Source organism: Bombus fervidus, chromosome 8, assembly GCF_041682495.2.
Source record: "Bombus fervidus isolate BK054 chromosome 8, iyBomFerv1, whole genome shotgun sequence".
In the NCBI taxonomy this organism is placed as follows: Eukaryota; Metazoa; Arthropoda; class Insecta; order Hymenoptera; family Apidae; genus Bombus; species Bombus fervidus.
This window is the reverse complement of record NC_091524.1, coordinates 8,510,444-8,523,498: the sequence shown is the minus strand read 5'-3', so window position 1 is coordinate 8,523,498 and position 13,055 is coordinate 8,510,444. Positions and strand designations below refer to the sequence as shown.

At 34.5% G+C, this 13,055-nt stretch overlaps 1 protein-coding gene across 5 annotated transcripts in view; it reads right to left on the bottom strand.

Moving 5' to 3' along the window:
• Positions 1 to 13,055, bottom strand: part of LOC139990156 (uncharacterized) — a 150,565-nt gene that overhangs the window by 66,232 nt on the left and 71,278 nt on the right. For all 5 annotated transcript variants that reach the window (XM_072009130.1, XM_072009129.1, XM_072009127.1 and 2 more), the window contains exon 4: positions 5,839 to 5,950. In XM_072009130.1, the coding sequence (XP_071865231.1) occupies positions 5,839 to 5,950 (112 nt within the window). The remainder of the gene's footprint in view (positions 1 to 5,838; positions 5,951 to 13,055) is intronic.

Below are 13,055 nucleotides of genomic sequence, written 5' to 3'. Positions count from 1 at the left end.
GTAGTCGGCGATTCACGCGTCGCTAAAACGCGATTCGATACGCTCGATTGTTTCGTTCTCAGCCTTTTTATACGTAGCTCTGGATGCTCTTTGTATGTCGACAAGTAACGTGAATAGGATGAGAGTGAATAGAAAGAAACGGAGAGGGGGGAAAAAAAGGTAGTTGCGGGAGGAAAAAGTTGATGTTCGAAATTGACTGGCTGTCACGATTCGGAATATTATTGTCTATAGAACGAGGAATCTTTGAGGTCTCTACGCGTTTCACGTCGTTTGTGTTGAATTATTCAGACAGAAAGTTAACTCATCTGGTATTAATGGATTAAAGCCGGGCAATTTATTCGTTCAATGTATTTCTCGCTTTTACAGGTTTGACGGAATTCTATGTTCTAATGGAGGATCGTGTAATTTGGTTTTTAGAAAGACTAGGAGATAAAAGAAAGGCAAATCGAATGTTGGTTTAACAAAAATAATAATATTGAAATAATTATGACCTGGAATTTTACTGCAAGTCAAAAATCTACTGTTCGGTAGAATGTTTACACGAGAAGAAGCTTGAACCTGATATTAATCCTGTAATTTAATCGAGAAACAAGCCATTCACAACATTGGGTGATAGAACTACTGACGATCGAAATATAGGACTCGTACTAAAGAAATTTAAAGGAATGGTACATTAAAAAATACAAAGTAAAAAACATCAAAAAACACAGTGTAAGAGCGAGATAAATTATGCATGCAAATTAGGTTGCGAATCTATACAATCCCTGTTAAAGATTAAACTGAAAATCTATAATACTTTGATGAAAAATTACAAATTAGCCATTTTAACTTTCTTTGTGCTTTTAGTGCTAGCCATGTTCGCCATTAAAAAAATTACATGTCCTTTTCAAACCCCGAGGGTCTATAAAATTTCTATGAAAAATTATGAAGAAATTATTTTGCTCCGTCAGTTCCACTCTGAAACCTCACCCTCGCACCATTTCGAATACCAAGAACCTTTTTTCCTCCCTCTACACAAACGAGTCAAAGTCACCCTCTTTTTCAAAGAAAATGTTCTTCACGCGTCAATTATTTCGAAGGTGGTGTGAAAAATCTAGGCTCAGATTTTTCACTGCAGCCAGATACTTTTTTAATGGCCACACGTCAACTTTTGTTGCTTGCCAGCTACAAAGGAGCATGGAACGGGTATCCTCTTTTCCAGGAGGCGAAAGAAAAGGTCGGGAAGAGCAGATAAAAAAAGGAAAGGGAAGAAAAGACTCTGGAGAGCAATAAAGAAGGGCTGCAAGGTAGACGGGCCATGGAACCTCCGTGCAGATTTCCGTGTGCACGTGCGTGAGGACATCGTAAAAGGGAGGACGAATTCAAGGATCGTTTCTTGTACCCAGCCACCGTATGTCCACCGAGAATAATAAATCCCTCTATAGAGGAATTTTCGTTGCCTCGAGTGAAAAGTGAAGCCAAAAGGGAAAACTTAACGTTTCATAGAATAGAAAGAGTTGAAATTCCTTTTTGTCATGTTTGGCTTCTTGTATTAACTGGGTTTTGTGAGTTATTCTCTTAATATTTCAATCCTCGTTTATGTTTATTTCTTTCTTCCTTATTTTTGAAGAAATAAATTAGTGATTAATAAATAGCTAAAAATAAGTATAAAATAATAAATAATGAAATATAAAGTATTGTTGAAGAAGAGAATTAGAAATTGAAAAGTATTTCTTCTTAATTTGTTAGTTTGATTTGTACGTTTGAAAAGTAAGCAAACAAAAATTTAACAACAGGTAAAACCAGATAAAAATTAAGTAAATTAATATTATCGAGATTTTAAAATGTTTCGAAATATTTAAAAGTTCGAATACTTCCGTATGCTATCGTACATTCAGAGTTGTGAAAAATTAATGAAAAAGCTTTCAAACCTCCTTTCACTCGAAATCCTTGTGCCAATAAAACATCCAACAGCGGCAGCCGCCCCATTCTGCTTCGATCAACAACTTTCTTTATCTTCCTCTCTATTTACTTTCTAAAACAAGCTTTCTAAACATCTAAAACAATCGAACCTAAGACCTCCATTAAAAGAACCATCCGTTACAAACTTCCAAGTGTCCCTCGGAACTCTTCAACTCTCTAAATCCACTAACCGACTTCCGGCTCGATTCTGTCTTCTAAACTCCACTTTTCTAACGTTCTTCCCTCGTTTAACGTCTGTAACAACGATCGAAACGATTTTCCTCGTCGAAAGATTCGATCCTCGAGCAAATTCGAGATCTGTTCGGTTGAAATCCCGAGTATCAGCCACGAGAAACGATCTGTCCAGCTTCAACGTCGACAAATCTTCACACAGGTTGTCCAAAGGATTCCAAGGGAGGTCGTTTTATTGACAGGAAATCCTTCTTGTTCGTCAAGACAGGAAGTTGGATCGAAGGCAGAACTCGACGGCCTCTTTGAGGCTCAACAACAACGTTTCCTCACTTTGTCCGTCTACTCGACGAATCTACTGTAGACATAATTCAACAGTCGACATAGTCGGCATAATTCAAGTTGATATATGAATTTATTACATCCTTGTTCGATGATGTTTGATCAGTTAAGTGTGTTCAACGAGTATACACGTCAATTCAAAGCTTTATTTCGATGCGTTTGACGTGTATACTCGTCGTGTGAAATAAAAGATTATCATTTTCTATAGGATGAAAGTGTACATTAATTTTGTCAGAAATTGCGACCTGTTTCTAACAACGACGAAGAAAAGAGTCGCAGGAAGTTCTAGTGTTAATAGAATTATCAAATTGATATTTCGTTGTCGACAGTATACAACAGGGAACAGCAGGGAAGTCTAAGGGGAAAACGGGAATTCGAAGTTCGTTGTATCGTTTCAAGCAAATAAAATTCTTATTTTCTTGAAATCGTTGTACTTACTATCGTTTCTGTTTAATTATATCTTTTGAAAGAGAAACCAGAGAGACATTTCAAAGATTCTCGTTTAATTAGAATCACCTAAGACTAGAACGTAGAATGAAATCAACGGTTCACGATCAGCCAAAATAGACCGGCGATAAACGTGTCGAATGCAGAGAACTGTGAATCTTGATTATTACGTTCGTTGGTTGCCTGGTTCTTGTTAATTGCACATGGTTCGTAATATCATCCTTGCCAACACGCTTCTACACGCTCCTCCTGCTCAGCTCGGCCTCCTTTCTCGCTCACGCTTCTCTCGTTGTATTAACGAGGAGATCGAGTTCCGTCTCCTTGACTTTCTTTTGATGCCAGTCAGACATCGCGCTGGGACACTCCAGAAAGCTCATTTGCGAGCTTTTGACCCGAATAAATAAGTCAAGAACGGAACGATTGCGAGTTTCGTCGCGGCATCATCGCCGAACAACCCTCGTTCTGGTCATGTGTTTCACCACTTTGTTCGTTCAACGTGCAGCAAACATGGAAACGGCGTGTTTCCGCAATGGATTCGAGTGAATCGAAGAAACGAGAATTGGAATATCGTTGATTTCGACCGCGCCTTTCTTTGATAATAATGGACGAAATATGTAACATTTCTTTTGAAATGATTTAAATCGAGAAATCATTCGGACCGAGGATCTGCTAAATGAGAGACGAGACGTTGAAACATTCTTTCGAAATTATTAAAGTTGACGAACGAAACTAGAAATTATTGAAATTAGATTCGTAATTGTTTGAGCAATTTCTAGATTACAATTTGTTTGATTTGTATGGAAAGGATAATTAAATTTTTTTTAGCGCGACAGGAAATTCATAGGAATTTTCAAGAATATTATTTCAAGTTCTTTGGAGATATTTTTAGCGTAAAATATGTTCTCTCTGTGCCGTAACTAAGAAACGAATGATCAACACCCCGCTCTTCCATGAAATATTCCTATATTTCATTCCTATCTTCCCATCGTTCCACATTTTATTCCTCATTCCATATCGCGCTATGTACATCTCTGTTTGAAAATGAACTTAGAATGCATTACAAGATTATAAAATCCTGATCGCGATGGAGCTGCATAAATCCAAAGGATTCAGTTTCATCCAATGCACGATCATCCAATTTCATTGGAGTTAGAAATCGAATGATTCGGTCTTTGACCTTAACCAGATTTCAAATCGACACGGTTAAAATCGCGAGCGTAACACAGTGGCGGGTTAACACGAGCCTCGTAAATACACGCGGCTTGACCCAGTATCGGACAATTTTCCAAGGATCGATACGGTTTTCCACGGGCCGCCTCCGCTGCGCCACGCAGAGAGCCTCGAGATATCGCTGATTGCACGCGGAAACTCTCGGATCCTGCAATTCCACGAAGATCGCGCGAGAACCTCCCGTCGAAGCTACCTGAATAAATGGTCCCTGGACCTGGAGATCTCGGATCCGCGATAATTTCGTCGGATCACGAATGCTCACGACAGTTTGACGTGTTCCGTGGCGAAATGGAATTTCGCCGAGGAATCTCGCTGGATTTCCGGGCTTAGAGAAGCAGATACGGGTAGCTGAAAGTATTATTTTGTTGGATTTTCGGTGAATGCGAGAGATGGAAATGTGTATGTTTGTGCTTGACAGTGAAACGGGAAATAGAAATATTTTTTGCATGACTTTTTCATCTTCTTGTCGGTTAAAATTCATGAACAACTTCTTAGTGTTGTAAACGTACGTAGATTTATAGAACTCGTTGAACAACGATCTAGTATAATGATAGTAGACATTTATGGCAAATGAAATTTTTCACTGACTATCTACTACGATGATTCATACGATGGTTAATGTAATGCACGTTTGTAATCAATGTTTGTTTCGAAGAAAGCTGTGAATTCTAGGCAATTAGAATAACAGGAGTATTTAAATTAGGTGGTTAACGGTAGAGAAAGAAATTGAGATTCGTGAGCAGAATTTTGGAAAAGAAATTTATGCAAATTAATAGAAGCTAGAATTCATTGATAGAAATAATACGTATTTCTATTTCTTGTTATCATACATAACATAGTTATTAATATTTATTTCCTGTAAACAGTTCACAGGCGTGTTCAATTTTCTGCTTATTTGTCAAATCGTTCGTTTCAAATTTTTATTATGTCAAAGGATTAAAATTTCAACAAGGTTATTTCAAAATAGTACAAAGCTAGTAAGAAGATTCTGAATCAGGATCTACTGATATAGGATGCTTAGAGTCGAAGAGAATAGCAGAAACACTGGGATTTTCGACTGAAGCATTCTTGTTAATGATAATATTATTTAAAGCCTAAGAAGATGGTAGAAAACCAACGTGCAATTTCAAAAAGTAAACGAACGTAACAGAGAGGCAAAGAATATTAAAATCCTTCTTTGTACGATACCTAATAAGAGGAAATCTGTTTGTGGATAGAAAATCGGTTTAGTTCAGCATCATAATAAAGAATGCTGCGAGTTTCGACAAAATAAAGAACACGAAAGATGGGAATGAAATATTCTAAAGCCTGGATTCTATTCAGCTAGCTAACCATGTATATATATATATGTATAGGTGTGATTTTGTAGAAATTTGAAATACGAAACTTTGGGAATTGAAACCGAGGGAAACCAGAGGCGATCCATTGAAAATATACCGAAATTCGCTGCTCTCGTGAAAAAAAAGGCGACGAAAGATAAAAAAAAAATTTTTGCTTCAGCAAATATCCCAAATATACCGGAATGATTTTCTCATCTGAAAATCAAAGAATTTCCAAACGACAGGGCTATGGAACTATGAATTCTTCTAAAAAACGTAGGACGTATGAAAAATTCATCGAAAGATTCATGAATTCCTGGAAATGCTTACATTTTCGAGACGTGTTCTTTGCGAAAACGAGATTACTTACATTCTTGCTTAAATGTGAAGTATTCCGTAAGATGACGGCATTCGTGGTTGCCTCTGAGAAGAAACAGTGTGTTTGGATGGCACAGCTTAAGTGCCCACAGGTACAATACGCACTGCAACAAAGAAGAGACAAATTGTCATTTTAATATGCCAGCATTCTTCTATATTATCGTATCTCGTAACCAAAATCTATAATCTTTTATTCACGATAGAATTTTGGCTATAAGTTATCGTCCAACTAAATATGCTATTTTAGTTTCACGTTGGAACAACAACCAACGGTTATAAAGAAATGGAAATAGAACGGTATATGAGAAAGAAGTTTTTAAAAATAAATCATTCGGATTGCCAAAAAAATGCAAAAAATTGCAAATTTATCAATTTCCTACGGAAGTTTACGAATTTTAGTTGACGCGGTTCTACCGGCTACAGCAATATTTATAAATATCGTTAATATTTATGTTATTTATATCGCGAATAACAGATTTAGTGCAAGAACGCTTCTATAAATTCTATAAATTTACGAATCGCGATAGATTAAATGGGGAACCTGGGGCGGAAAATAAAAGATTCAAAATTATCGGACTGAAAATCGCGGGTATTTTTTCTCCCAGGATCTTTGTAGCGTTGCGTTGGCGCGAGCGAACAACGCGAGAACATCGATGGCGACCCGCTTTATTTTCCCGGGAAATTTGCTTTTTATAGAGGCCTGGCCCGGCTGAGCGATTCCAGCGCGGAGCTGAAAACGCGTTATTTATCCGCCCGTCTTTCCGTCTCTAGTCTCTATTTCTCTCGGTTTCGCGCCCTGGCTCTATAATTTATAACGCGCCATGAATTACATTTACCGTGTTGGAACGAATGAATTGTACTACGATGCCTCGTGTTCAGACCTGCAGAGAAAACGAAAGAATTCCAACACGTGTAGACACCATTTACGAGCATATTATGTATGTTGCGCGAAACATTTTGAAATAGCGTTATTATGAGACTCGTCTATCATGATTGTATTCCTAAAGACTGAAAACGAATTGGAAAGAGTATACAGGGGATACGAAAAGTTCCGCGCAGGCATATATTTCGCGGAGATCGCAAAAGTATTTAAATAATATTAATACAAAACAATGCAAATTTTTGCCGTTTATATGAAACAATATAGAGTTTAATTGTTCTATGTTCATATATTATTTTTAAATAATAATAATAAGTCAGGAACATTTATAAATAGCACTAGCCATATTTCTAAACATTTATGAATAATATTTATAAATATTTTGAAGATCGCAAAAGTATCTAAACAATATCAATACAAAACAATGCAAGTTTTTGTCATTTATACGAATCAATAAATTATTCTATGTTCATATATTATTCTTAAATAACAATATTCAGTAACATTTATAAGTAGAATTAGCAAAAGTTATAAACGTTTATGAACAAAATTTGTAAACATTTTGAAGATCGCAAAAGTACCTAAACAATATCAATACAAAACAATGCAAGTTTTTGTCATTTATACGAATCAATAAATTATTCTATGTTCATATATTATTCTTAAATAACAATATTCAATAACATTTATAAGTAGAATTAGCAAAAGTACCTAAACAATATCAATACAAAACAATGCAAGTTTTTGTCATTTATACGAATTAATAAATTATTCTATGTTCATATATTATTCTTAAATAACAATATTCAATAACATTTATAAGTAGAATTAGCAAAAGTTATAAACGTTTATGAACAAAATTTGTAAACATTTTGAAGATCGCAAAAGTACCTAAACAATATCAATACAAAACAATGCAAGTTTTTGTCATTTATACGAATCAATAAATTATTCTATGTTCATATATTATTCTTAAATAACAATATTCAGTAACATTTATAAGTAGAATTAGCAAAAGTTATAAACGTTTATGAACAAAATTTGTAAACATTTTGAAGATCGCAAAAGTACCTAAACAATATCAATACAAAACAATGCAAGTTTTTGTCATTTATACGAATCAATAAATTATTCTATGTTCATATATTATTCTTAAATAACAATATTCAATAACATTTATAAGTAGAATTAGCAAAAGTACCTAAACAATATCAATACAAAACAATGCAAGTTTTTGTCATTTATACGAATCAATAAATTATTCTATGTTCATATATTATTCTTAAATAACAATATTCAATAACATTTATAAGTAGAACTAGTGATATTTCTAAACGTTTATGAACAAAATTTATAAACATTTTGAAGATCGCAAAGATAATTTAATAATTATCAATTACGCTATATTATATTATATTACATTATACTATCGCTACCAATAGTAGAATATTACAATTCTCACAGAGAATTTTTATGAACACATGTATACAGAATTAACAATATTTATAAACGTTTACGAATAAAAATATACATATCATTTTCCATAGAAAATCTCGATTCTATAGAAATAAATCAAAACATTGCATCGTATGAAATACAAAGTTCGGTGGAACTTTACTGTAAAGATCACAAAGGCATTCATGGCGATAGATAGAAAGAAGCATTATTCGCTTTATTTCAGGCGTTGGTTAATTAATTGCAGTGACCGGCTCGACGCGAGACGACGAAATTAGCGGAACTGGCATGCACCGCGAACAAAAGCGCCTACGCGAAATCTTCGTTCACGTTTCAACGCAATTGGTCGGCACGTAATTAATCTTCCCGTTTTCTCTTTTTCTGTTTTTCGGAACGCGCGTTTAATACGAACTACAGGCTATTGAGGTTGCATCGTCGACGATGAAAAGTGAGAATTTTGGCAGAGAAGTAGCAAATTCCTTTCCTTTTATACCTCTCCAGTTTCATGATTAAGCGTACAGTTGTTTGAGACTTCGCATTACGCTAACACTACCTTGGGCTGTGTTAGTAACTGGCTTTTAGTTAAAAATAGTTACTATATAAATATAAATCGATGGAGATACGAAATATGGAGATATATAGATACATCTATTGTTAGAAGCTAATCTAAAATTAAAGCAACACTCAGAATTGGGAAATCTAATGTGAATTATGTAAACTAAACTAAACAAGAGATGATGATTCTATTATGCACGATGATTTACGACGCTATACAGGCGTCAGACGATACTATTAAATCACAACTTTGTTTTAATGCGTATATTCTAATCCACAAATAGAATGGACATAATCGATCGTTGTCAATTGCTATTGCAATGTTAATAAATGCTACCATTAATTTAACGATATTTGCGATTAAAACCAGGCGACATAACATTACTAATTTCTATTCTTTAAGCGTCCATCATTATTACAATTACGAAAAATTGCATCCCCCAAGGATTCGAGGAAACTCAAGTAAAATTTACCTGAAGAAACTCATCGTCGAAAGGGACGAAAACTTTTCTGGAAAAAAGAGCTCGCAACGCTGCTCCAAAATATTAGGTTGTCCGAAAAGTGTCTTTCTTTTACAGACATGTCTTCTACAACGATGCATCTTACAATGTATACAAACATGAAATACTAATCTGTGGAACGTTGTGATCTTTATTTTGATAGAACAAAATGGATCATACGTAATTCGATAAAATAATATAAAACGGAAAATGTTGTGCATCCATTATTTCCTTATAAAACGAAAGAAACTTTTCGGACGACCTAATAGTTAGGAAAAAATGGATTACTTAACAAAATACCAATGTTTTCGCTAATTTCATTAAAAATTTCCCAACCAACTTATAAACTAGTCCCAATACATAAATTAATTTTTCCCCCCAAAATAAAAAAAAAAAAAAAAAAGAAAAAAAGAAGAAACAGCCCGCTTACAATCCCACAACAATAATTTATTTCCGATGAAAGCGCATCGACGAAGTGCACGTACGGTTCGGCGGAAAACAATCGTCGAAACTTGGCCGCGTTAGTAAAATCGATATCGAAGGAAGGGCAAATGGGTGGCGAGAAATGGGAGAAGTCAGGAGGAGGGGCAGGGCCAGGCTATGTTTTATTCATCGTGTATACATTAACCGTTTGTTTCAAATGCGGGTATCCACAGGTATTAATGCACGTCGCGCATATTCCACGACCTAGGGAACAATCGTGTATAAGTAGCTATGAATACGCGTGAACGCGCGTCGTCGCTATTGTTCCTGACCGGGCTGGCTTGATAACAGGATTATGAGTGCATTTTCGTTTTATTAGGCGAGATGCTGCCGGCTGAGACACGTTGCGAGTCACCGAGTTCATTATCGGAGGCATGTGAAAGAGCGAAATTATGGTAATTCCAAAAGACTAAGAGAATCGTCGATTCGATGATTTCAGGATATCTTAATCGTACATTTTTTGAAAATCGTAATTTTCCTACCAATTTGGCACTGTTATTTAACCTATTAAGCATCCATTGGCATAACGGATCCTTGTGCTCGAAAAATTTTCATCGCTCACTTTCTCCAAAACGAGAGTATTAGACTTGTCGCTCCTGAAAAACCTTACACCAACACAGCTTTGATTGCTCAAATGCCGTTTACTTCGCTCCATTCAGTTCCGAATAGTGCGAAAGTAAAATAAGCGCTGTGTTTCCAGCGACCCGTATCGCCACCCACAGTCTTTTTGGTAAATAAATGACAGTGATGCAAAAATTGTGTGTAAAATATATGTCTTCCGTAATAAAATCTTGTGCAATTTTAATAAATTATTTTTCTTAACTTTTTAATTCGTTTCTATGAATCATTTTATTTTCCAAATTAACGTCTCGTATCGTTTTTCGATAATAAATAATCGGATTAATTACTTTTCTAAGGACTAGCAAATTTCTATTTTTAATCGTGAATTATCATGGTCTTGTGGATAAAATCCTACAATTACATTTTTAAAATAATTATTTATTACAATACTGTGTACTATCAAATAACCTCCCGTCGAAATTGTATTTTTATTACAGAAAGATGTAAACACTTGGTTGAAATGCCATTTGTATAATAAATGAGAGACTATAGTAAGTACCTGAGAATATTTTCAGATTTTTTAAAGCTCGAAACAATGAGAAACTAGGCTAGGAAATGTAAGATCCATTATGCGGATCAGATTAGTCGAAAACAATATTGCGATCAGTGGGTTAAGTACCAAATGATAGTTTGTAATGTTATGAAGACTACAAGTTTTTAAAATGTTATAGAATCATTGAATCCATACAGGAAGGAAAGAATAAAAAAAAAAAAAAAAAAAATTGCGAAGTGGAGAAATCTTTTTCGACCGAAGCTCTTCCTCCTCTCGTTTTCTTCTCGTCACTTCTTTTTCTTCAAAGACCAAAAGAATTAGAAATTGCAAAGCGAAGTAATTTTTTTTATTGAAACTTGTCAGAGAATCAAATTACAATACAGTGTATTCATTTTTCACTTCGCCATTTTCAATGATTAAATGATCCAAGAGCGAATGTCACATGCCGAGATATCTGTTCGTTTGGAAGAGAACGCGTGTAATTAACAACAATAATAGGAACAATTCGTCGAATCATTTAAGTGCACGCGTCTTTTGTTCATTTACGAAACTATCGGAGTAGCGGTTAATTACTCGTCACACGATTGTTCATCATCAGAGGGCTGATTAATAGAAATTTGGAAAATGACCGACGCGCGCGTCCGCTTTTGTCCTTGTCACGCGCTTATGCGTTGTCCGCGTGTCTGTTACCCGCTATCATCGCTATTACCTCTCATTGTGAACCCTCATTTTCGTTTTATTATTAGATACGATAGTCTATTTTGCGAACACAGAATCGCAGTGTCCTATGTATATATCAATCCTAAGCTTTATGTTCGCGAATTTTACCTTCTAATAATCTCTGCTACAATATTGTTGCACGTTTACGCTATAAAATTGTTTTTGAAAAAAAAAAAAAATAATAAAAAAAATCATCCATTGAAACTTGTATGCCGCTACAATTACGAAATTTTGTCATATCAGAGAATAAATAAATATACAGAATAGAATGCATCTTTAAATAGATTTCTTACTTTCTATGGAAATACATCTTTAAAGTAATTCTTTTTTAATATGTTTCTTTTTGTAAATACAGTGCATTTTTAAGTAGAACTTTTAGTAGAAATTTCCATAGAAATACAATGCATCTTTGAATTAATCTTTCTCATTTAATTAATTTCCTTCGCAAATACAGCGCGCTCTCAAAAATTCTTTTCGAAATTTTTGATATGTACAGTGCATTCTCAAGTAAAATTGTTGCGAATTTAAGACGAAACGAACTTCTTAGTAAAATGTCTCCATTGTCGAAGAATTAAACGTTTCATATCTTGTTTCTAGAACTATAATAGAGAAGAAAAGAAAAGCATAGGTGCTTTCAGAAAAATTTGCCATTTTAAAGAATTGGATGATAGCGCTTGGCTGACTGCACTACGATTTCTAGAGGCTGCTGTGCACAATAGAAATAAGGATGACTCTAACGTGCATATAACGCCGGAGCCATATTACTCTAACACGTTTTATACACTATATACGTTTTATACACTGTACATACTTAAGCGGTGCACGTGGAATCGGGAAATCTTGGAAGTACGTGGCCTGAGAATTTCATTGTAATTCCATTTTATGGGATATAACCTCGACTTTTTTCCTCCCGTTTTTCCTTTCTTGCTCGGAAACTCGGGGAAGTTTGCATACGCATATACAGAGAGCAGGAAAAGTTGGAAGAACTGGAAAATCTTCTAAAAAAATTATTAATTAGAGCACGTCGTGATTTTTTAGAAAACGAATAACCTACTTTCGAAAACTAATAATTCCATTAAAAGATGCATAAAATCTTTTAAAATACGACGCTACATAAACTAAACTGTAAATATCAGTCATAATTGCCATTTAAAGATTGAAAATACTATTTTATATGTATTTAATATCAAATTCTTTCTTCTACTTTAATTTTCTTTACTTTCTAGTCGCGAACGATCATTCAATAATTTACGATTCAAATAAAAACTCCAATAAAAGAACATTCACAGAATTAAAAAATTGTTTATTTTTCATAGACTTGCACACCATTTTCTTTTATTAATGGTAATAAAAAATGACGTGAACAAAATCTGTAGCTATTGAATTAGTTATGCCCTACACACGTGATACATCTAACTATACGTTAACGATAAAAATATGTTTGTACTTAGTTCTACAACAGATTAAGGAGATATATTTTAACAGTGCTTTCGACTTTTTCA